Raw genomic sequence first — 23,752 nt, 5'->3', positions numbered from 1 at the left:
CAGAGAGGCATCCAGTGCCCAAGGTCACACCCCCACACAGGGTGGCAATGCGTCAGACACGGGCCATCTCTGAGGAGGCAGGGGCAGCCTGGTCTGCACACGTGACACCTGTCCCTGACTTGAGGCCCCTGCAAAAGTTCCGAGTTGAAAAGGCAGGTGCCACAAACGACAGCATGTGCTCTAAGCCTTCTCCCACCAAACCCCGGCAGGCCCCATCTACACCACTCCGCTAACTCACCCCCTCAACACCCCATCAAGCTGGCGCTGGGGTTTCCCAGCTCATGACTGTCACCTGCCTGGGAAGGCTTCCAAGGCAACACCTGAATCCAGGTAGCCTGGCCAATAACCTGGATCTTAGCCCACTACATCTCCCCTCCTCTTCAGGCCTGACCTGCCTTTGTCTAGCAGGCAGCCAGAGAGACAGGGAATTGGACTCACTCACGGTCACCCCTAGCGTCTGTCTCTGCAGCACCTGCTCAGATACCCCCTGGCCAGTAGGGAACAATCTAGAAGCTGTTACCCAGAACTTTTATTGGGAGAGAGAACACCAAGAAGCCACCTGCCGGAAAGCTTGCGGACAGCAGATCTCAGAGCAAGGCTCTGTGAGGAAAGATCTAGACGCTCGAGCTCCACGGCCAGGCCGAATGTGGATGGACCCCGGCCCGTGGTTAGGCCGGGGCCTGGTCTTCCGAGGCGGCCTCTTGGCCCAAGTCTGTATACTTCCGGGCAGAGCCGCGGGACAGGTGGACTGGATAGCGTCGCCGGTTGGTGTCCATTTTGGAGAGCACTGCGCGGGGCAGATCCACGCGACAACGGGCTGCCAGGGCCACCAGGTAGATGAGGACGTCACTGAGTTCCTCTTCCAGGGCTGCCCGGTCACGGGCGGGCCAGGCTTGGGGTCCAGGTTCCTCATCGGGCTTCCACTGACTGGGAAGGCGGACAGGACACACACAACATGTAGAGACACACATGGAAGCCAGCTGGCACAAGGATTCCGCCTCCCCCAGGAGCACCCTGGAACTCACAGTCCTGAACTCACACTTCCAGCAGTTCCTCAAGGACAACCCTACCCACCGGGGTCCCAGGAAATACTAGCTGAGGAGGCATAGTTCTACCCCTCAACTGCCTGCCATGGCCTCTGGGTCACATCTGGAACTTCCCAGAACCCACCGGGGATGACCCTGCCCCGTCCTCCCCACCCCATCATGGTTTGCCACTGTCCTTCTGTCCCTTGGAGGCCTGCCCCCTTGCTTCTCCCACCACAGATCTGCCCATCACAGGATCGCTGTGGTGTTCTGGGCCTCAGGTGTCCCCTTAGAGAAGCCTTCGGTCATCATCGTCATGTGTTCCTCTCCTCACAGAACCTATCTATGGCAATTCCGGATCTTTTCAAACTGGTTTACTTAGGGGCGGGCATTGTCTCATGGCAGGAAAATCTGCATTTCCATACGGGCACTGGTTCCACCTCCCTGCTGATGGACCACAGAAAGCAGCAGAGGACTTGGGCCCCCTGTACTCCTGTGGCAGACCCGGAGGAGGCTCCAGGCTCCTGGCTCTGCCTACTGCAGCCATTTGGGGAGTGGGGCAGCGGCTACTCTCGCACTCTCTGTTCTCATCCATCAGCTCTGCGGTGTGTTCCCAGGAGCCTGCTCCACCCCATCACTCCCTGGCTCAGCCCATCACTCACGCAGGGGTACATTAAGTGCTCACTTAGGGCACAATGATTCCCTGACCTCCTTACACTGAGCGAGTATCAGGTGCTTCCCCAAGTGACCCTTTTCCTGCGTGTGCCCCCACCCCAACAACACCCCAATAGGTTCCCCACAGAACACCCCAGTCCCCCAGCCCGGGAAGCAGGGGTCACAGCCATGGACACCTCTCTCTCTCCCGTTTTTATACCCGACACCCGCCCGGGCCCAGGCCCTTGAGGAGGGAACGACATCCACCAACGTCGGCTGCCCCTATCACTGCTGGCCCCCAACACCCGCGTACTCACAAGAGCTCTGCCAGCTCCCCGACTTCTCCGACCAGGGCCAGGAGGAGGTTCCGAGGCTGGTGGAACTGCTCCCAGTCTCGTTCAGCGGCGAAGGCAGCATGCAGGCGCCGGCTGCAACGGGGACACCGAATGAGGGTCGGGGTGACTGGGGGGGGGGGGGTCCGCCCACCCCAGGGGAACGGGATCCACGGCTTGGAGCAGTTAATCCCCTCACTCCTGGACTCTGCTGGGCAACCCCACTCCACACCCCCGCCGTGCAGGGACTTCAGCCCGACTCCTACTTGCAGCCTTTTCGTCACTATCTCGTGCCGCTAAGGGTGCAGTTCGAAACCTCGCCAAGGTTGGGACGGAAGAGGGAGTCCCTAATATTCAGCACGAAAGACCCACTTGTTCCCGCCTCAGGCGTGCACGGGTGGGCTGCTGGAGTCGCGCTCCGCAGCCACGTGCAGGGGGAGAGCGCGCCGACCCCACACCCCGGCCCGGGCTGCTTACACGTCCTCGAGCGTGGGCTCCGAGCTGAAGCGGAACGTGTCGGCAGCGGCGGCGGTAGGGGCGGCAGCAGCGCCCTCCGGACCCGGGTCCCCGCTGGCAGCGGCCATGCCGCCCACCACCCCGCGATCGCCGGGACCGGATCGAAGGACCCCGCGCCCCGCTCGGAGCCCGCCTCCGGAGGCCCGCACCAATCACAGGAGCTCGCGGATGCTTTCCGGGGCGGAGCCGGAAGAAAGGCCCGCCCCCCGCCTGGACCAGACCAATCCGAGGAAGTCTGGGGGGGGTTGCTTCTGAAGGTGTAGATACCGATGGAAAGCGCAGGCGCATCACTTCCCGTCTGAGTCACTAGGAGGAGCCAGAGGCACTCGTTACAGCTTGGCTTGTAATAGTGCAGAAGGCAGCAAAATGATAATGAACGTGATCAGGCAGTGTGGATTATTTCTGTGCTGGGCCCAGGATAGTTGTTTTATTGATTTAAAAAAATGTAAAGATTTATTTTTTTTATTGCAAAGTCAGATATGCAGAGAGGAGGAGAGACAGAGAGGAAAATCTTCTGTCTGGTGATTCACTCCCCAAGTGACCTCAATGGCCGGTGCTGCACTGATCTGAATCCAGGAGCCAGGAGCCAGGAGCTTCTTCCAGGTCTCCCATGCAGGTGCAGGGTCCCAAGGCTTTGGGCCACCATCCACTGCTTTCCCAGGCCACAAGCAGGGAGCTGGATGGGAAGTGGAGCTGCTGGGATTAGAGCTGGTGACCATATAGGATCCCGGGGCGCTTTCAAGGCAAAGACTTTAGCCGCTAGGCCACTGTGCTGGGCCCAGGGTAACTGTTTTAAACATTGTATATATTTCATCTTTCCTGTGTCTATTATTATTGTTATTCTCATTTTGCAGTTAAAGAAACTGAGAAGTAGGGGTCAGTAAGATGGCTCAGTTGGCTGCTCCATTTCCCATCTAGCTTCCTGTCTGTGGGCTAGGAAAGCAGTGGCAGATGGCTCAAGTTCTTGGGATCCTGCACCTGCCTGGAAGACCCGCAAGAGCTCCTGGCTCCTGGCTTTGGATTGGCTCAGCTCCAGTTGTTGCGGCTCCTTGGGGAGTGAATCATGGGATGGAAGATCTTCCTCTCTCTCTTCCTCTGTATATATGCCTTTCCAATAAAAATAAGTAAATCTCTTTTTTTTAAAAAAAAAAGCCATAAATAAAAAGCAACTGAGAAGAGGGCCCGGCACAATAGCGTAGTGGTTAGAGTCCTCACCTTGCATGTGCCGGGATCCCTTATGGGCACCGGTTCTAATCCTGGCAGCTCCATTTCCCATCCAGCTTCCTGCTTGTGACCAGGGAAAGTAGTTGAAGATGGCCCAATGCTTTGGGACCCTGCATCCACGTGGGAGACCCAGAAGAGGCTCCTGGCTCCTGGTTTTGGATTGGCTCAGCTCCAGTTGTTGCGGCTCCTTGGGGAGTGAATCATCGGACAGAAGATCTTCCTCTCTGTCTCTCCTCATCTCTGTATATCCACCTTTCAAATAAAAATAAACAAATCTTAAAAAAAAAAAAGAAACTGAAAAGAAAGTAACTTGATAACAGCATGCTCAAACCAGGTTCCAGGGTCCGGTGTGGTAGCCTAATGGCTAAAGTCCTTGCCTTGCATGCGCCAGGATCCCATATGGGCGCCGGTTCTAATCCCCGTGGCCCTGCTTCCCATTCAACTCCCTGCTTGTGGCCTGAGAAAGTAGTGGAGGATGGCCCAAAGCCTTGGGACCCTGCACCTGCATGGGAGACCCAGAAGAGGCTCCTGGCTTTGGCTTGGCTCAGTTCTGGCCTTTGTGGTTGCTTGGGGAGTTGATCATTGGAGGGAAGATCTTTCCTCTCTGTATATCTGCCTTTCCAAACAAAACAAACAGGTTCTAATTCAGGTCAGTAGGCAACAGGGGGCTGCTAATGCAGTTTTATCCATTTTTAATCTCAGTTTTGTGTTTATTTGCAAGGTAGAGAGACAGAAAAAGTACTTCAACAGTTGAGGTTAGGCCAAAGTCCAGAACTCCACCCAGGTCTCCCAGGTGGGCGGCAGGGACCCAAGCACTTGAACTGGCACCTGCTGCCTCCCAGGTGCACATGAACAGGGAGCCAGAGTCAGATTCAGAGCTGGGGCTTGAACCTGATATGGGTTGCAGGTGTCCCAAGGGACCTCTTATCTGATGTGCCACACTCCTGCCCCAAATGCTACCATATTTTGCCTACTGAGGAGATGACTAGAGGCATTGTGGGGTGATTGAGGCTCCGTTTGCTCGAGCTGGTGATCAGTCATGTGATCCCACCGCCCTCACCATTGATTGATTTGTGAGTGAGTGCATGACCTGATCGTTGGCCATGAGAAGATAGAGGAAGCCTGTTGGAGGCTTCTGGGAAAGTGTCCAGGATCAGAAAGAGTCACATAGGGGCAGGTGTGCGGCTTAACAAGTAAGCTGCTGGATTGAGATGCTCCTATTAGGGACCAGAGTGCCTGTCCCCATCCCAGCTTCCTGTGAATGCACACACACGGAGGCAGCAGGTGAGGGCTGCAGTACCCAGCTTCAACCTTGACTCAGTTCTAGCCATTCCGGGCACCAGGGGACTGACTAGTGGACAGCTCTGTCACTAGTTCTCTAGTTCACAGCTCTTCTTTTGGCCTCACAAGCAAATACGTTTTAGTGCTCGATATTGTGGCATAGTGCGATACACCCTTGCCTGCAAAGTTGATATCCAAAGCTGGAGTGCTGGTTGGAGTGTCCTGGCTGCTCTACTTCCCATTCAGCTCCTTGGCAATGCGCCTGGGAACATAGTCAAGGATGCTGCAGGTACTTGGGCCTCTGCGGATGGGCGAGTGGGGATGCAGGAATGAGTTACTGCAGCCTTCTGGGCAGGAGGTGCTGGTGGCCTGGACCATGCTGATGGTGGTAAAGACAGAGAGAAGAGCATCCATGGGGCACAGATTTCAGGGCTGGGTCTGTGGGTTCTTGGTTTGATTTGGGGTTGTGAGAAAAGGTGGACTTGAACATGGCTCACTGGCTAAACCGTGACTTTTTTTAAAAGCTTGCATTGGGGTTCATTTTTTTTTTAATTTTAAAGATTCATTTTTTCTTTAAGATTTATTTTATTTTTATTGGAAAGGCGGATATACAGAGAGGAGAGACAGAGAGGAAGATCTTCCGTCCGATGATTCACTCCCCAAGTGAGTGCAATGGCCGATGCTATGCCGCCCGATCTGAAGCCAGAAGCCTCTTCAGGGTCTCCCGTGCGGGTGCAGGGTCCCAAAGCTTTGGGCCGTCCTCAACTGCTTTCCCAGGCCACAAGCGGGGAGCTGGATGGGAAGAGGGGCCGCCGGGATTAGAACCGGCGCCCATATGGGATTCCGGGCATGCAAGGTGAGGACCTTAACCACTGTGCCACCGCGCCAGGCCCTGGATTCATTTATTTTTATTGGAAAGGCAGATATATAGTGTGAGGAGGAGAGATATTGTGGGCAGAAACAGGAACTGGGCTTATGGCTAAAAACACCTAGACTCATTGGACTCATCTCTATCTAATTTCCTGTCTAAATTAGGACTTGGGAGGGGGAGTAGATAAGGAGAGGTGAAGGAGCAATAAAGCAAGACTTTGTAGAGACTTCTACCATCACTGGTTTCCTGTTGGTGTTTCATCCCCAGACCCTCTCCCTGTCCATATTACTGGCTCTGCTGGCCGGAGCAGAGACAGAGAAATATCTTCTGTCGAATGATTCACTCCCCAAGTGACTGCAATGGCCAGTAATGGCTGTGTCAATCTGAAACTAGGGGCCCAGATATTCTTCCAGGTCTTCCACAGGGGTGCAGGGTTCCAAGGCTTTAGGCTGTCCTCGACAACTTTTCCAGGCCACAAGCAGAGAGCTGGATGGGAAACAGGGCTGCCAGGATTAGAACTGGTGCCTATATGGGATCCCAGCACTTGCAAGGAAAGGTCTTTAGCAGCTAGGCTACTGTGCTGGGCCCAGCCCTGAGTTTTTAGTCATAGAAGGAAATAATTAGAAATGAGAATGAATGTAGGCAAGCACAAGATTTGAGAACTCCCACGTTGGTCAGCTGAGCAGAGGAGAAGCTCGGGCAACAGGAAGGAATTTGGCAGCGTGTGGTGTTAAGGAGGTTAGAGAGGGACGGGTTCAGAACATGGGGCTCATTTCCAAATGAGTCTCCCTTGGGTGCTGCATGGTAAGGTAGAATAAGAAGCAGCCCCTGGCTGAGGCAGCATGAAGGCAGGCTAGGGGGGTTGGCAACAAAAGAGAGAGTGGTGGGTTTGGGTTGAGATATTAGATAGAGTTATGCCATCCAGTGAGTGAAGACATAGTAGACCCAGGAGTTGGCGTGGGAGGGAAGATAAGGATGAATTCACTCTGGGATGATTTGAGTTCAAGATGGTTGAGTTCCAACTGGCTGCCAATCGGGGCGGGGTGGGAGGTGCATACAGACCTAGAATTCAAGCACTCTGGGCTACCTTATAGGTCTGTGAACTGCAAGTTTGGGGCTCCAGCTCCTTCCTCGGTATTTGCTATTCCTGTCCTGACAAGAACGCCGGTTCTAGACCCAGTCAGTCACGTGGCAGGGAGCAGCCTTCTCAGGAGTGCTCCGCGTGCAGGAGCCGGGCCGGGGCTGTGCAGTCACAGAGCAGGATGTCCTGGCCATGACTGGAAGAAGCAGACACTCTCTCTGGCCTCCCGCAGCAAGGGACCCCCACAGCTCTCATTAGGCATCTTGTACAACAGGGAGGGAAAGCCAGCTCACACTCAGCTTCTCTTGCTTGCCACTCCCAACACTGATTGCTTCGTGACCCAAAAGGTGTGTGTGTGGCGGGAGGGCTTTCTCCGCACCAATAAGCAAGCGAGCGGCCCTGAGCTGGCGGGGCGTCCTCTCACTCAGTTCTGACACCTCCAACGCAGAGAGCATCAGATCTGGCTTCTGCAACTTGGGACCGACCAGTGACAAATCAGACTGAAAGCAGACAGTGACTTTCTGAGGTCTGAGGTGTCTCAACATCGTTCTAGTAACTTAGGAAAGAACGTGAACAACGGGACAGGCCTGGTGCAATAGCTCGATGGCTTAAATACTCCCCCTGCAAGTGCGTGATCCTGTACGGGTGCTGGTTCACATCCCAGCTGTCTCACTTCCCCTCCAGCTTCCTGTTTATGGCCTGGGAAAGCAGTCGAGGACAGCCCAAAGCCTTGGGACCTTGCATGGGAGACCAGAAGAAGCTCCTGGCTCCTGGCTTCGGATCAGCTCAGCTTAACTTGCTACTGTGGCCATTTGAGGGGGGATGAACCAGAGATGGAAGATCTTTCTATCTGTCTCTCCTCGTCTTTGTAAATCTGACTTTCCAATAAAAATAAATACATCTTTTAAAAATAAGAGCTATGGAAGGAAATTTTTCTTTAATTTTTTGTATTTTTAATAATAAATTCATTTTATTTTTGATGATGTTTACACAGTTAAGAAGATGCATGTTCACGTGGACTACCAATTAAAGTGGGGAGCGTTGAGGAATGGGGGCAAATGAATAAAGCAACTGCCTCCAATCTCCTTTTTCCTTCCGGTATCTGGGGAAAGTGGAGAGAGAAGGGTGAGGACCATTCCCAGCAGCCCAACCAAATCAGTGTCCAGGAATGGGGAAGGGCACCTGATGTCATCCCGGGGTCCCGAGGATATTGCGTAAGTGGTTTTGATAGTTCTGAGATGCTGTTGATTTCATTGCTCCAAGGTTGAGGAAATCCTTCCAAGGTCCACTGGCTGACATAGTCCACCTCAGAGTCTCAATTTGCCCAGGTACTTCTCTGGGAGAGCTGTCCAATTTGTTCTGCCCTCCATGGTACCAGATGTGTTCTGCAGGCTTCAATGAACTGGTTGTCATGTCCTCCATCAGCATCTCGGCCTGCCGTCCACCGCACAGGCCTCAGCAACTGCTCCCAGCCTTGGTTCCTGCTCTCACCTGCAGGGACTGCATTCTGTCAGAGGTCACTTCCCAGTGGCAGATCTCACACACAACAGTGGGTCCTTGGCCCACTTCCTGTCCTAGCAGGAACAGCGGCCTTGCCCAAGCGGCCCACACCCATCCTGGAGGAAATATAAAAGTAGACATCAAACATCAGATGGGGAAAAAAAATCATGTGGGAACACCCAGGTTCTTTGTCCTATTGTGTCACCCTCTGTTGACCAACCAAACAAACCCAGAGTAGAGGGAACAGATTCATGTCCGGATGACCGGCCACATCCTCTGGACCCCTCCAGCTTGTCCTCTCACCTCCACCCCAACCCCGCAGTCAAGTTTCTCCACTATCCTCAGACACGTCTGGGCAGCTCAGCCTCCACACTCCAGCCAGGGCCTCAGTGTGTGCGTGTGGTCTAGTTTGGTCCACATCCATGATGTGTCCTTTAGAAAAATATTCTTCTAACAGATGAGCTGTCCTAGTGTCTTCAAACAAATGAAGGTTTTGTGATGGGCCGGATGGGTGGCGTTAGACAAACACCTGCGTGCAGCCACACACCCTTGCACTGCTCGGAAGTGTGGTCACCTTTCCTGCCAGGGCCCAACTCGGCTCTTTGGGAAACCTTGGAGTGGAGGGAGAAACATCGGCTGATACTGGCCAGGCTGGAGCTGGAGGCTGAAAGCCTGCACCAGGTCTCCTCCGTGTGGCAGGAAAGCAAGGACCTGAGCCTCCCAGGAGTCACGATGGCAGGCCTGAGAACACAGCCAGGACTCGAACTCAGGACCTCTGATCAGGAGACACAGGGTCTCAAGCACAAGCTCAAAGGGCCCTATCCTGAGCACCTGCCACCATAGTGTGTCTGGAGGGATTCACTGGCCTTTCCCCGGTTGGAGTTGGGGGAGGAGAGAAGGTTGCTGCTATAATATGGAATGTCTATATTTATTAACTTTTGCAGGACGCCTCAGCTGAAAGCTTTAGCTTAGCCCAGCCAGGCTCACAGGAGTCTGTGTCACTTCTCAGAAGTGCTTCCTCAATTCCCCAGTCCTCTCCCACACCCAGGCTGGGATCCCGTCAGCTGCCCACTTGTGTCTTCTCTGCCCTGCCCATACAGCCTGCTCTGTCTTTGGGTGGTAATGCCCACGCCCTGCTCTGTGGGTTCCACCTCGTAATCCTAGCCCCACTGGCTGCAGAACTGCACTTCAAAGCGCTCTCCCAAACTTGTTCCGAAGAGGACCTCATTTGCCCTTTGTTCTCTTTATCTGTTCTGGCTCTCACAGCTCTTACCACTCTTTCCTCTTCATGTGGGGAGCATGGAGGCGCCAGGTCGGAGAAGCATCCAATCATTTTCCTGCGCTTGCCTACGGCCCACCCCTCCGCTAGAAAGTGAGCCAATCGGGGAGTGCCCTGTCCTGGCTCTCGCCTAGACACGCTCTGAGAACAGATGAGAACAGAGCGTTTTTAGGGCCTGGTGCAGCTCATGGGCTGATCTCACCTGGTCACGCCTTGGCTTTCACTCTATCTCCCTTCCTTTCCCCATAAGCTCCAGAGCCCTCTCCTTTTTCTTTACTTCCTCCCGTTGCTGCCTTAGCTTTGCGCCCACCTTCAGTTCTGTCCTGCTTTCCATCTGAAGCCCTTCTGTTATCCTCAAACTGGACTCCTGCCTAGCGCCGGTGCAGACAGAGTGACCAGTGCGCTCCCACCTAGCACGCGTGGCAGACAGAACATGCAGGAGTCAGAGGGCTATGGAGGGGAGGGGCACGTGGGGATTTAGGAGAGACTGAATTTATTTTTCTTTTTGGCTGTTGAGGTTAAATAAATTTACATTATTTCTTTATATTTTTTTAAATAGTTGATTGAGGTGAAATTGACCTAGCAGAAGACAAGTCATTTTTTTTTTAAAGATTTATTTATTTTTATTGGAAAGGCAGATATACAGAGAGGAGAGACAGAAAGATCCTCCATCTGATAATTCAGTCCCCAGGTGGCCACAATGGCCGGTGCTGAGCTGATCTGAAGCCAGGAGCCAGGTGCTTCTTCCAGGTCTCCCACGTGGGTGCAGAGTCCCAAGGCTTTGGGAGGTGGCACAGCTGGGATACAAAGTGGTAACCATATAGGATCCCAATGCATGTAAGGTCAGAACTTTAGCCACCAGGCTATCACACCAAGCTCAAATTTAACTTATTTTAAAAAAAAATTTCAAAGCAGAGTTAGATAAGTTTTCCAGCTGCTGGTTCATTCCCCAAATGGCCCCACTGGCTGGGGCTTGGCCAAGCTGAAGCCAGGAGCCAGGTGGCTTCCTCCAGGTCTCCCGAATGGGTACAGGGGCCTAAGGACTTAGGCCATCCTCTACTGCTTCCCCAGGGCATAAGCAGGGAGCTGGATCAAAAGTGCAGCAGCCGAGATTCGAACTGGTACTCATGCAGGGTGTCAGTGCTGCAGGCCCAAGCAACCAAAGTTGCAACCCAAGTCTGCCTGTGTAGCCTTGGACAACTTTTGGAGTTTTAGATAAAGACGTTTTCCTGAACTTACCAGTCATTCCCCAGATGACTGCTACAGGTGGGGCTGGGCAAGGCCGGTGCCAGGAACCCAATCCAGGTTTTCCATGGGAACCTGCTGTCTTCCAGGGTCCACAGCAGTAGGAAGCTGGAATTGGAAACAGAGCCAAGGTTTGAACCCAGGCACTCTAACATGGCAGGCAGCCGTCTCAGGTCCTGGGCCAGACACCAATCCTTGAAAAATTTCTGAATCTTCCTGCAACTTGGGTTCTGTTGCTAAATTAGAAGGTGTTGGGAGGCCGAGGCACCATGTATATAGCACTTCACCATGTATATAGCACTTCACCATGTATATAGCACTGCTGCACACACACGGTGCATATATTTGCTACTATGACTATCAGAGACTCTTCACCCCAGGAAATTTGAAATGTAATAAAACTTGAGTAGGGGGCTGGCATAGTAGCCTAGCTGCCAAAGTCCTTGTCTTGCATGCACCAGGATCCCATATGGATGCTGGTTCTAATCCCGGCAGCCCCACTTCCCATCAGCTCCCTGCTTGTGGCCTGGGAAAGCAGTGGATGGTGGTCCAAAGCCTTGGGACCCTGTACCCACATGCGGGACCCAGAAGAGGCTCTGGGATCCTGGCTTCGAATTGGTTCAGTTCCAGCCGTTGCAGCCGCTTGGAGAGTAAACCATCAGACAGAAGATCTTTCTCTCTGTCTCTCCTCCTTTCTGTATATCTGCCTTTCCAATAAAATACTCTTACAAAAAGAAAAAAGAAAAAACTCACTATCCTGGCAAAGTAAGGGGCAAGTGATTTACAGCTTTTAAAGTGCAGAATGTGTGTTATTCTTTGATGATTTTTTTTTACTTGTTCTTTCTGGATCTCTAAAGGCAAATTAGAGATATACAAAGGCACACACACACACAGAGAAGGAGGGAGAGAGAGAGAGCTGTTCCATTTGACGGTTTATTCCCAAAATGAGCTGGGCCAGGCTGAAATCGGGCGCCAGAAGCTTCTTCTGGGTCTCCCACATGGGTGCAGGGGCTCAAGCACTTTGGTCACGTGCTGCTTCCCTAGGCACCTTATCAGGGGGCTGGTTGAAGGGGAGCTGCTGAGACTTAAAGTCATGCCCATATGGGACGCCAGCGTCCGGTGGTGGTTTTACTTGCCATGTCACAATGCCTGCCTTTGAAAGATATTAACCTTCTTGACTCTGAATATTATATATGATTCAATTATATATCTTTTTGTCTTTTTACTATTTCTGATAAATTACATCAACTTCATCTTGTCTCCTGAGTTAAAATTTTCAGTTTTATTTTGATATCCTATTGTGCATTAAAAAAAAAAAACCATTTTGGGCCCAGCACAGTAGCCTAGTGGCCAAAATCCTCGCCTTACATGCGCTGGCATCCCATATGGGTGCCAGTTCATGTCCCGGTGGTCCTGCTTCCCATCCAGCTCCCTACTGTGGCCTAGGAAAGCAGTCCAGGATGGCCCAAAGCCTTGAGACCCTACACCCATGTGGGAGACCAAGAAAAAGCTCCTGGCTCCTGGCTTCAGATCGGTGCAGCATCGGCCATTGAGGCCACTTGGGGAGTGAATCAGCAAATGGAATATCTTCCTCTCTGTCTCTCCTCTTCTCTGTGTATATGATGTTCCAATAAAAATCTTTTTAAAAATTTGTGGATATTCTTTTTTAAAACAGGTTTTTAAAGTTATAGTTACAGAGAGAAAAAAAAGAGTTAGGAAGAAGAAAAAATCCACCATTTTATTCCCCAGATGGCTGCGATGGCCAGCACTCACCAGGCCCAACCAGGGGCTTCACTCAGGCCTCTTAGGTGGGTCACGGAGTCCAAGCACTTGGTCATCCGCTGCTGCCTTTCCAGGTCCACGAGCAGGGAGTTGGATCGGTAGTGGAGCAGCTCAGACATGCACTGACATCCACTCTGCCACAGTATTAGCCCCATTTTTAAAAAATCTTATTTGCAAGTGCAGAATGACAGAACGAGAAATTTCCCTCCTGTCATTCACTCAACAGTTTAAGTCAGGAGACCACTCAGGTCTCCCAGGTAGGTTTCAGGGTCCCAGGTACTTTGGGGATTCTGGTGCTGCTTTGCCAGGAGCACCAGCAGGGAGCCGGTTCAGAAGCAGAGCAGCTGAAACTGAATGGGTGCATGGATAGGGGCCTTGCAACGGGCAGCTTACCCCGCTGCTCCAGCCCCAGATGCCCAGCAGTTCTGACTTGCTCGTGTTACAGGAGGCAGCCTTTAGGAGGGTGGCAGTGAGTAGGAGGCATCCTGGGGCAGTGTCGCTTTCACTGGCTCATGTTTATGCATCCTGTTGGTGGCCAGGGTCACCTTCTCTGGCTACTCCTGTTTCACCTGTGCCAGGGAGAGGCCGGGAGAAACTCTGTGACCAGTGCTTCTAAGAGCCAAGCGGAGGAAGGGGCTGCAACAGTCTGATGGTTCAGGTTTTTTTCCTTTCCCTTTCAGTCAAGTTCTCTGCCTTCTCTCTGCTATGTTCCTTTTACCTGCAGAGGTGAGAGGCAGGGTCGAGGGGAAGGGTTGAGAGTGACAGAGGTCTAATTACCCGGACGGCATCCTTCTGATCATCCTGACCTCCTCAGTACCGGCAGCTAGCTCCTTGCTTCTCCTGGGGACCCCTCCTCTGTTCCACTAAGGTTATTACTATGCTTCCCACTTCTTCCATCTTCCAAGAATTACTGACATCTGTCTTTAGATGTGTCTTTTTTTTTGTTAAAGATTTATTTAAAAAGCAGGGAGAGAGATCCTTCATCCACTGGTTCACTCCCCTAAAAAGGCTGCAATGCCTGGAACCAGGCCAGGTAAAGAACCAAGAGCCTGAATTCCAACTGGGTAGCCCACGTGGGTGGGTAGTAGGTGCTAAGTCCTTGTACCATCTTGCACTGCTTTCCCAGGTAATTAATAAGAGAGCTGGACTGGAAGTAGAGCAGCCAGGACTCAAACCAGGCATTGCGGAGTGGGATATCAACACTGCAGGAAGTGGCTTAACCCACTGCATCCTAATACTGACCACCTGTGATTCCCCCCGCCCTCTTTTTTTTTTAAGGTGGAGTTAACACAGAGACTGCTCCATCCGCTGGTTCACTCCCCCAATGGCAGCAACGGCCAGGACTGGGCTTGGCCCAAACCAAGAGCCTCCCATTGGGTGGCAGGAATCCAGGTACTTAAGCCATCGTCCGCTGCCTCCGAGGCTCTTGAGTGGAAGCTGGATCACAAGTGCAGAGTAGCCGAGGCTGGAACCAGCCTTTTGCCAGGTGCCACGGACATCCTAGGCCGTGGCACCACAGCACCCGCTCCCATCTTCCGCTCCTTCTCTCCTCCTTAGTTGAGGCCCATGCCGAGTCCTTTTTCTGCCGTCTCAAGGGCCAAAGCGTCCACCTAAACCTGGGTGTTAAATTCCCTGTCCAGACTCCAAGTGTGATAATAACCAGCTCATTCTGAGAGTATGAATTAGTCCCAAAGACTCAAACATTAGCCAGACTAATTTGTTAACAAAGTCCCTTTATTTACCTAGAAATGCCAGATCATGAAATTGAATCACGAGGAATTTGCAGCACAAGGTGGAACATCTTAAAGACCGCCGAGGCCTGGGCTCTGGGGTTCGCTCTGCCTCCCCCAGGTCCGTAATGGAGTTTAGAGGGAGAGGCGTCATTATCAGAGAGCAAGCCACGGGGGCGGGGGGGGGGGCCTTCCTTTCCCAGTCACTGGACAAGCTGCTCAATTCTCATCCAGAACAGGAAAGAGCCAGTGCTGCCGAGAAATCGGATACAGCATTTAGGTTGACCAATAGCTCATTTGCTTTGGACTTTAATGGAAATTTTTGTTTTTCATTTTGCAATTCATTTTTATGTGCATGTAGCTGTGATAACCTCACTCCCTGTGCACTAATATATCGATCCAGTGCAAAGAAAAACCCCTCAAAGTGGGAAGGCCCTATGTTGCTTTGGAGAGAAAAACAGGTTTTTCTTTTCCTCATCTCCCCAGGAGATGAACAAATAGCTGTTCCCCATCCCCACCCCCCAGCTCAACCTGTTTCTCCCGGCCTTGGAATGTACAGGGAGGTAGCTTTTCTGGGGTTGAGGGGAGGGCTGGAATCACCCACAAAGGGCAGCCTTCTTTGGAAAAGTCTCAAAACCAACTCTTGTCCATCACCCACAGCTGTGGGCGGAGGCTCCGAGACCCCAATGATCCCGCGTTGCCCAGCTCACGCGCTGGGCTCCGCGGAGGCGTTGGCAGGGTCGGGAGCAAAGGCAGGGGCAGCAGGGGCAGCAGCGGCGGCCCCACGAGGTGGGACCTCAATGACTCGAGGTTTGTCAATGATGCGGGCTGTCCGGTTGCCCTTCTCCACAATGCCCACGATCCAAGCTTGGTGACCCTCGCCGTACTTGGAGGATTTGATCTCAGAGCAGAAGCGAGCGGCCTGTTCCCTGGGCAGACAAATCAGCAGACCTCCGGAGGTTTCGGCCGAGGTGCCCTGCAGCAGGCCGTAGCGCCCGCTGGCCTTGCTGACGGCGGCCATCTTGGCGATGATGGGCAGATTGTGAATGACGAAGGACACCTCATTGCGCTGTTGTCTCGCCAGGTTCTGAGAGTGGCCCAGAATGCCGAAGCCCGTGATGTCTGTGGCTGCATGGGCATTAAAGGTGTGCATTAAGCCGGCAGCAGTTCTGTTGAGCGTAGCCATGTTGAACATCGCTTCTTGATAAGCCAGCTCCACCTCCTCCCTGGAGACCACCATCTTGATCTTGTTCCATCTTTCCGGGTTATCCAGCCACAGGTGGGCATTAACAGCCACCTGGGTCCCCAGGGGTTTGGTTAGCACAAGCACATCTCCCACGACCGCGCTGTCCGGCATTATGAACTCGTTTGGCTGACACACCACCGTGGCCACGCCGCCGATGATAATCCAGGGGTTGACCACCGTCTGTCCACCCGTCACCGCGGTCCCTCCTTCCTCCGCGGCATCTCGAAAGCCCTTGATCATGAGGGGAGTCACCTTCTCTCGCTCCTCCTCGCTCATGTTCTGGCTCACACTGAGCAGCATCAACATGTTGTCACATTCGGTAACGCCCATGGCGTACAGGTCGCTCAGCACGTTGGCACATGCTATGCGCCCCATCATGTAGGGATCGTCCACTAAGGGGTAGAAGAAGTCCGTGGTCTGCACCAGCGACAGGCTCCCGTGCCTCAGCGGGATGACACACGAGTCCAGCCCGATGGTCAGGATGGGCAAGGCTGGGCTGGGGCCCGTCCCGGCCGCCAGGCCGGCTTCCTGGGCCGCCGGTTCCTGGCCCCCGACCGGGCTGGGGCCCAGCGAGGGCGTCGCGGGCGGCTGCGTCAGTCCCGCCAGGAGTTTGAGCAGAGTCTCCTGCGGGACCTTGCAGCCTCAGCCCTTCATGCCGGAGAAGCTCGTCAGCCGCCAGGTCGGGCTGAAGCCCAATGTCTGCGGCTCGAAGGGCCGGTAGCTCGCGAAGCCCCGGCCCGGGGACCAGCCCGCCGGGCCCCTGGGGCCCTCCGCTGCCACCAGCGCCGCCATCGCCTCTCCGCTGGCGCCGGTCACCGCGGCTTCCGCCATGGCACCGGCTCGGCAGGCGGCGGAAGGGGTTTTTAAATTTTCTTGTTTAAGTTAATATGAAGTAACAGTCAGATATTACCCCAAGAGTCTCTCCTCTGCAAGACTCGCGCTGCAAAACGCACGCTTCACGATGCCTCCCGGACCTTTCTGAAGCAAGAGCTGCCGGCCTCGCGTATTTATAAGCCCGGTGATTGACGGCCGCTGCATCCAATGACGGCGCTGCCACGACAGGCGGGCTTCCTTTACTCTAAAGGACACATTACGGCCGGACCACACACTGGCGCATGGGTGGACGTCACGTGCTTTCGTGCGCTTCCCCTGCTGATTTAAAAGGTGGCTCGGGAGTGGCCGGAGGATCCCCTGCGGTCACTTCACTCAGTTGCAGCGGCAAGATCGGTCACCTGGCAACGCACACGAGCGATCCTGTAGGCCAAAAGGAAAAAAAAAAAAAAAGCGAAAAGGAGCAAATAGAAGTTAAATCACTACCACTGAGTCCACACGTGGCGCATCAACGTGCTGAAATGTTAACACAGATTTTAAAGAGATTTAGGAGTCAAAGTTCAGTCACCTGTCCCGCCCCCCTGTGGGAGTGGCTTCGCCTCACCTGGCGTCTGCTGAGTCATTTATCATCCGGTGGCTCCCTTGGGACTATTCTGTTCTAAAATGTCTGTGTCGAAGTTAATATATATGAGAAACTGTGATAGGCTCAGCAGGGCAGCTTGCCGGAGCCTGTTAAAATAACGACCGCACACCGCACCTTTGACCCAGTAACACCAGTTCTAGGATTTATCCTGCATATGTGCCAGATAGTTATAGGGAGGGAGACTTGATTACTGTGTCATTTGTAAAATCAGCGCTCTGCAAACTGTTTAATTGCTTATCAGCTATGATTACGATAAACGATGTCATTTTCACATAATGGCATGTACTGTGAAACATGTGAAAGCATTCATGTAGTCACACCATTCTAACAAGCATAGTCTAAATGCTTTACACCTCAGAATCTCCAGAGGGGCCAACTTTGTGGAGCAGCATGGTAAGCTCCTGCCTGCCACACCAGCATCCTGCTCCTGCTAACACGCGTGGGAAAGCCCTGCCCCCCTCCTCACGGGCCTTTGGGATGGGTTTCAGGATCTTGGGGTCAACATGGCACAGACCTGGCTGTTACAGCCACGCAGCAGTGAATCAGCTGGGACATTTGTCTATCTCTGTCACTCTTTTCTTTTTATTTGAATGAGTTACAAAGAGAAATGGAGACACACACACACACACACACACACACACACACACACACATTTTTCCTCTGCTTGATTACTTCCCAGATGGCTACAATGACCAGGGCTGGGTCAGACCATCCCAGGAGCTTCCTCAGGTCTTCCAGGTGTGTGCAGGGGCCCGAGCACTTGGGCCATCCTTTGCTGCCTTTCCAGATTGTTAGCAGGGAGCTGACACAGAAGCAGATCAGCTGGGATTTGAACCTATATGGCATGCCAGCATTGCAGGCAGAAATTTTATTAGCTATGCCACAATATCAGCCTGATGTCACCCTTTGAATCTATAAATAATTAAAAAAAAAATCTGGGCCTGGCATAGTGGCTCAATTGGTTAATCCTTCCCCTGCATCGGGAGCCCATGTGGGTTTCGGTTTGTGTCTTGGCCGCTCCACTTCCCATCCAGTTCCCTGTTCATGGCCTGGGAAAGCAGTGGAGGATGGTCCAAGGAGTTGGGCCCCTGCACACAGGTGGGTAGGTGGGGAGGAAGCTCCCAGCTTCAGTTCTGACCATTGGGGCCACTTGAGGAGTGAACCTGAGGATAAAAAAATTCCCTTTGTGTGTCTTTTTCTTTGTACATATTTACCTTTCAAATAACAATGAACATTTACAAAAATTTAAACATTAAAAAAAGACTGCATACATAAATTGTAGTGCAATAGCACAATGGAACAGCTCTTAAACTTTTCGCTTATGTTCTTTGAGAGACAGATAAGCAGAAGAGAGCATCCATGTGCTGGATCACTCCCCTAATTCTTGGGAGCTGGGGTCCCTACCTGAGCAGCAGGGATCCACCCCCTGAGCAAGCACCTGCTGCCTACCAGGGTCTGGGCTAGCAGAAAGCTGGAATTCAGAGCGCAGCTGGTTCTTGAACCCAAACATTCGTATGGGGAGGCCAGAGTCTGAAGTGGGATTTTAACTGTTGCACCCATACCCACTCCTGAAAGACTATTTACCTGTGAAAATGAATTATGGGAATGAGCATAACCACCCTGAAGAACTCCAAAAACAAAAGAGAGGAAGGGACTGGTATTGTGTTGTAGCCAGTTAAGCCATTGCCTGTGATGCCAGCACCCCATATGGATGCTGGTTTGTGTCCCAGCTGCTCCATTTCTGATCCAGCTCCCTGTTAATGTGCCTGGGAAAGCAGCAGAGGATGAACCAGGTGCTTTGGCTCCATTCACCCACACGGAGATGCAGGAAGAGCCCCAGGCTTCTGGTTTTGGCCCGGCTGTTGGGGTGAAGTGAACCAGCAGATGGAAAATCTGTCTGTAACCATTTTTTTTCCTTTATGATTTATTTAATTTTATTGGAAAAGTAGATTTTACAGAGAGAAGGGGAGACAAAGATTCTCCATCTGCTGCTTCATTCCTAAAATGGCTGCAGCTGAGCCAATTCAAAGCCAGGAGCTTCCTCTGGGTCTCGCACGCGGGTGCAGGGTCCCAAGGCTTTGGGCCGTCCTCGACTGCTTTCCCAGGCCACAAGCAGGGAGCTGGAAGGGAGATGGAGCAGCTGGGGCATGAACGGGCACCCACATGGGATTCCCGTGCATGCCAGGACAGGATCTAGTCATGAGCTGGGCCCTATCTAATGAAATAACTCTTTTATGACAGGTTTTTTTTTTTTTTTTTTTGGAGGGGGATGAAAGGTTTATTTATTTGGAAGGCAGAGTTACAGAGAGAGAGGGAGAGACAAAGAGAGAGGTCTCCCTCTGCTGGTTCACTCTCCAATGGCCATAACAGCCGGCACTAGGCCAGGTTGAAGCCATGAACCAGGAACTTGCTCTAGGTCTTCCCCTGGGTGCGAGGGGCACCGAGGACCTGGACCGTCCTCTGCTGCTTTCCCCAGCACATTTGCAGGAAACTGAGCCAGAGGTTGAGCAGCTAAAACTAGAATCGGTGCCCATATGGGATGCCACACTGCAGATGGCACTTAAACTTATGACTGACTCTACAGTGCTGGTCCCCATAAAATAGATATTATTATTATTATTCATGATGTTTACATAGTTGATCAGTGTGGGAGGGGTCAAGGATCAGAGGAGAGTGGGTGAGACCACTGTTTACACATTTTGCTTTTCTTCTTCCCATGTATGGGGGAGAAGGGAATACAAGAGGAGAAGCCAGGAGCCAGGAGCTTCTTCCGGGTGAAGGCAGGAGCGTGGGATGTGAGACGGAAGAGGAAAGGTCCTTAAAGATGAGGGGCCGTGGAGTGGGCGTTCGGCCTAAGAGTCCAGACACCCCAGTCAAACAGCGGAGGTTTGACAGCTGCCTCTGGCTTCTGACTGCAGCTCCCCACCAGTGCTACACTCCAGGGGCAGTGCTGAGGGCTCCGGCAGTTGGGTTCCTGAGACACCTGGATTGAGTTCCCAGCTTCTGGCTTTGGCCCCTGGGGAGCCACCATGAGTATCTGAGGAGCAAACCAACTGATACAAAGTCTTCGTCTTTGTATTTGTATCTCAAATAAATTTTTTAAAAATTAGCAAATCTAAGTCCCAGAGTATCTTGTTTTTATTCTATTTATTTTTTTATGACTTGAAAGACTCACGGGAAGAGGGAGAGACAGAAAACGAGATCTTCTGTCTCCTGGTTCACTCCTCAAATGGCTGCAGCAGATAGAACTGTGTTGGTCTGAATCTGGGAGCCAGGAGCTGCTGCTTTCATGTTTCCCACGTGGGTGCAGCAACCCAAAGCCTGGGGCTACCCCCTGCTGCTTTCCCAGGCACATTAACAGGCAGCTGGAACAGGAGTGGAGCAGCCAGGATATGAAGCCCCAGCACTCATATGGGATGCTGGCATCGCAGGTCAGTCTGTTACGCCGCCATGCTGGCCCCTATTTTCTGTTTTGAACACACAGTAAAAAGCATTTGGAATAGCTATGATTTCCTCCCCCCCCCCCCCACTACGATGATAACTTAGAGTTGTAACACTACACTGTAGATTATTTTAATGCTTGATTTTTTTTTTTTTTGCTGTGATAAGCATACAGGCAGCTTTAGTATAGCTTTAATTACATTTTTCTCTACTTAAAATAATTCCGTTTTCATGGTAGGAAAACAAATCACGAAGATGCCTTAAAAGTACATGGGAAATGGAATTAAAAGGCAAATTTATTATACTGCAAAAGAGTTGAAAGTTTCTTCCTGTAATAAGTAGTTTCATGAACTTCCCTGAGTGACGTGCCTTAGTGGGTAACGTCTCAAGACATCTTTCCTCATGGGTACACGGGACCACCGGCTCCCACCAAACACCAGGGGGCGCCCTGCCTCCTTTCTTCCTTTCTCTCTTTATCTCTTTCTCCCTCCCTCTCTCCCTTCCTTCCTTCTAATAATCTGTTTCAAAGGCATGTACACACGGATTTACTCTCCAGGTCTGGGCCAGGTGGAAGCCAGGAGCCGGGAACTTCATCCTGATTACTCACGTGGGTGGGGACTGCTTGATCCAAGTTCTGCTGTCCCTCCAGATGCATCAGCAGGGAGCTGGATGGGAAGCCAAGTAGGCAGGACTGAATCCAGGCACTCCAACATGGAGTGTGGCTGTCCCAAGCACTGGCTCAACCTACTGTGCCACATCACCATTTCTTTCTATAGACTGAGTATCCCTTTAATCAGAAGTGTTTTGATTTTTAAAAATATGTTGGTAGAAATAAGGATATATCTTGGGGACTGGGTGCTTTATAATACCTTATACATATATCTTGAAAATAGTTTATTTTTAAAAATTTTGTGCTTCATTCAGTAGAATTTTCCACTAATATTATATCAGCATTCAAAACACTTTGACTTTTTTTTTTAAAAAAAGATTATTGGCACTTATTTACTTTTCTCTTTACAGAAAGAGAGAGGGATATATATATATATATATATAATAAATATATAAAAAATATATAAATATATACATATATATATAAATATGGAGAGATAAAAATCTTCCGTTCTCCGGTTCACTCCTCAAATGGCTGGAAAGGCTCAAGATGGGCGAGGCTGAAGCCAGAAGCCAGGAGATGTGTCCAGGTTTCCCATGTGGGTGCAGGGGCCCAAGCACTTGGACCATCTTCTGCTGTTTTCCCAGGCTCATAAACAGAGAGCTGGATCAAAAGTGGAGCTGCTGTGAACTCAGACTGATGCCCATATGGGATGCTGGTATTGCAGATGGCAGCTTAACTTGTTATACCACAGTGCTGGCCCCCTAGATTTCTGATTTTGACGGCATGCATTTGGTGGAGCAACTAAGATGCTGCTTGGAATGACCAGGCTGGAATTCCAGCTCGGCCCCATATTCCAGCTTCCTGTTAATGCACACCTTGGGAGACAGCAGGTGATGGCCCTGGCACCCATGTGGGAGACCAGATGGAGTGTCAGGCTCCTGGTTCTTGTGGGTATTTGAGAAGCAAACCAGCAAATGGAAGGTTCTTCTGTCTCTTTGCCTTTTAAACAAAAAAACACTTTTTGGAAAGTTTTTGGATTTTGTTTGCTTTTGAACATTTCAGATTCTGGGTTTTCCCATCAGGTATATTGAACTTGCAGTAAGAAATAACATAATGGCTGGAATTTACCTGGTACGTTCCAGGGGCTCACCACTCCCCTGAGATTCATTCACTGCCACTGGACCAGACCCCGGCGGTGTGCTGCCAACCCAGGTGGCCAGGATCCTGTCCTGGTGGAGGCGCCATTACTACTGCAATAGATAAGATTGGTCATGAGTTAGGGATAGCTGCTAAGGGCATCTAGGATAGAGCCCAAAGGGAGAGGTACAGAAGCAGGATGGGTGCAGCACGTGACTGTGTTTAGAGGAAGCCTTGGTGAGCTTGACCTTGGAGACCTGAAGGAAATGAGGAAACACAGTCAGCTGGGGAAGTGTGTTGTGGGCAGCAGGAGTAGCAAGTGTCAATGGTCCTGAGGCAGGAATGTATCTGAATGTTCTAGAAGCAACAAGGAGGCCAAGGTGACCAGGAGGTCTTGACTGGGGAATGTAAGAGTTGTAGCAAGGGAGCAGACGGATGTGTGTGTGGGAGGGAGGAAGGTGGCACGTAACATGGGACCTCACAAGCCCTTAGAAGAATAGCATCCTCTGACTTCATGGTAGATGTTCATCTGCAGTACCCAGTCCAGCCACCAGGTGAGGAGGGATTCCATTCTTAGCCCCTGATGGGACCAGCCCAGCCTCAGTTCCCGACTCCCACACCCTCTGGGACTTGCGGCCAGAGACTTGGCGCCGGAAGCTTGAGTGATGACACCTGGCCCACAGGGCTGACAGCCGCTCCACCCTCCACCAACCCAAGCGGCAGAAAGTGGCAGCGTGGGGCAAAGGTGAGAAGCAACGCTAGGGAGCGGCTGCTTGCTGCTGCCCCAGCAAGAGGAAAACCCAAAGAGAAAGGGCGGAGGAGGAACTAGAGGAGTGGAGGACACAGAGAAAGCAGGCCAGGGCGCCTGTGAAGGGAGCAAGGTGGCAGTCGTGGCTCAAGTGGGAGAGAAAATGGCCGTGCCTGAGCTGGGGCAAACCTGATGTTTTGAAAGCCCAGTAGTAGGGCTGGTGCTGAGAGAGATGAACAAGAGGAAAGGACATTATGCCATGAAGGGTCATATGGCACCCTCCCAGCCTTGTGGGTGACGACTGGAAGGTCTTTGGCTTCCCTTCGGGGTGGGAGAGTTAAGGCTGTGGGGTGGAGTGGGTGACGGAGGCTCTCTCTGTCTGGGTAGGTGGGGTCGGGTGGTTGGAGGCAGAGAAGGGCAGGTACTCAGTTCCCGGCATATGGATAGACCTGCTGTGACATCCCGTGGGTCCTGGGAAGGACTGGGCGCTTGTTATCTCTAGGGGAGAAAGAAGTCACAGAAAGCCGGAAGCCGGGTATGTGACTTCCGGTAGCCAAAATGGCGTCATTCCTG

General features: G+C 52.0%; 2 protein-coding genes across 2 annotated transcripts; both read right to left on the bottom strand.

The window, feature by feature from the left end:
• Positions 1–512: 512 nt before the first annotated feature.
• Positions 513–2,595, bottom strand: DCTPP1 (dCTP pyrophosphatase 1). Its single transcript, XM_040973712.1, has 3 exons — positions 2,489–2,595; positions 1,997–2,107; positions 513–927 (listed from the first exon to the last, which is right to left on the bottom strand). The coding sequence occupies exons 1-3, from the start codon at positions 2,593–2,595 to the stop codon at positions 669–671; spliced, it is 477 nt and encodes a 158-aa protein (XP_040829646.1). The 3' UTR covers positions 513–668.
• An 11,837-nt stretch (positions 2,596–14,432) lies between these two features.
• Positions 14,433–22,538, bottom strand: SEPHS2 (selenophosphate synthetase 2). Its single transcript, XM_040973016.1, has 2 exons — positions 22,423–22,538; positions 14,433–17,020 (listed from the first exon to the last, which is right to left on the bottom strand). The coding sequence occupies exon 2, from the start codon at positions 16,595–16,597 to the stop codon at positions 15,227–15,229; it is 1,371 nt and encodes a 456-aa protein (XP_040828950.1). The 5' UTR covers positions 16,598–17,020; positions 22,423–22,538; the 3' UTR covers positions 14,433–15,226.
• Positions 22,539–23,752: the final 1,214 nt, after the last annotated feature.

This window comes from Ochotona curzoniae, unplaced genomic scaffold (genome assembly GCF_017591425.1).
Source record: "Ochotona curzoniae isolate NIBS_2020 unplaced genomic scaffold, NIBS_Ocur_1.0 contig_2321, whole genome shotgun sequence".
NCBI lineage: Eukaryota > Metazoa > Chordata > Mammalia > Lagomorpha > Ochotonidae > Ochotona > Ochotona curzoniae.
The sequence above is the reverse complement of the archived record's forward strand: the minus strand, read 5'-3'. Positions and strand labels throughout refer to the sequence as shown.

What these genes read in the sequence shown, in the direction of transcription:
- DCTPP1 (XM_040973712.1), bottom strand. Translation starts at nt 2,595, where the DNA reads ATGGCCGCTGCCAGCGGGGACCCGGGTCCGGAGGGCGCTGCTGCCGCC. An exon ending in GAGCCCACGCTCGAGGACGT is followed by an intron (nt 2,108 to 2,488) that starts GTAAGCAGCCCG and finishes TCCCCGTTGCAG; the next exon opens with CCGGCGCCTGCATGCTGCCT. An exon ending in GGGGAGCTGGCAGAGCTCTT is followed by an intron (nt 928 to 1,996) that starts GTGAGTACGCGG and finishes CCGCCTTCCCAG; the next exon opens with TCAGTGGAAGCCCGATGAGG.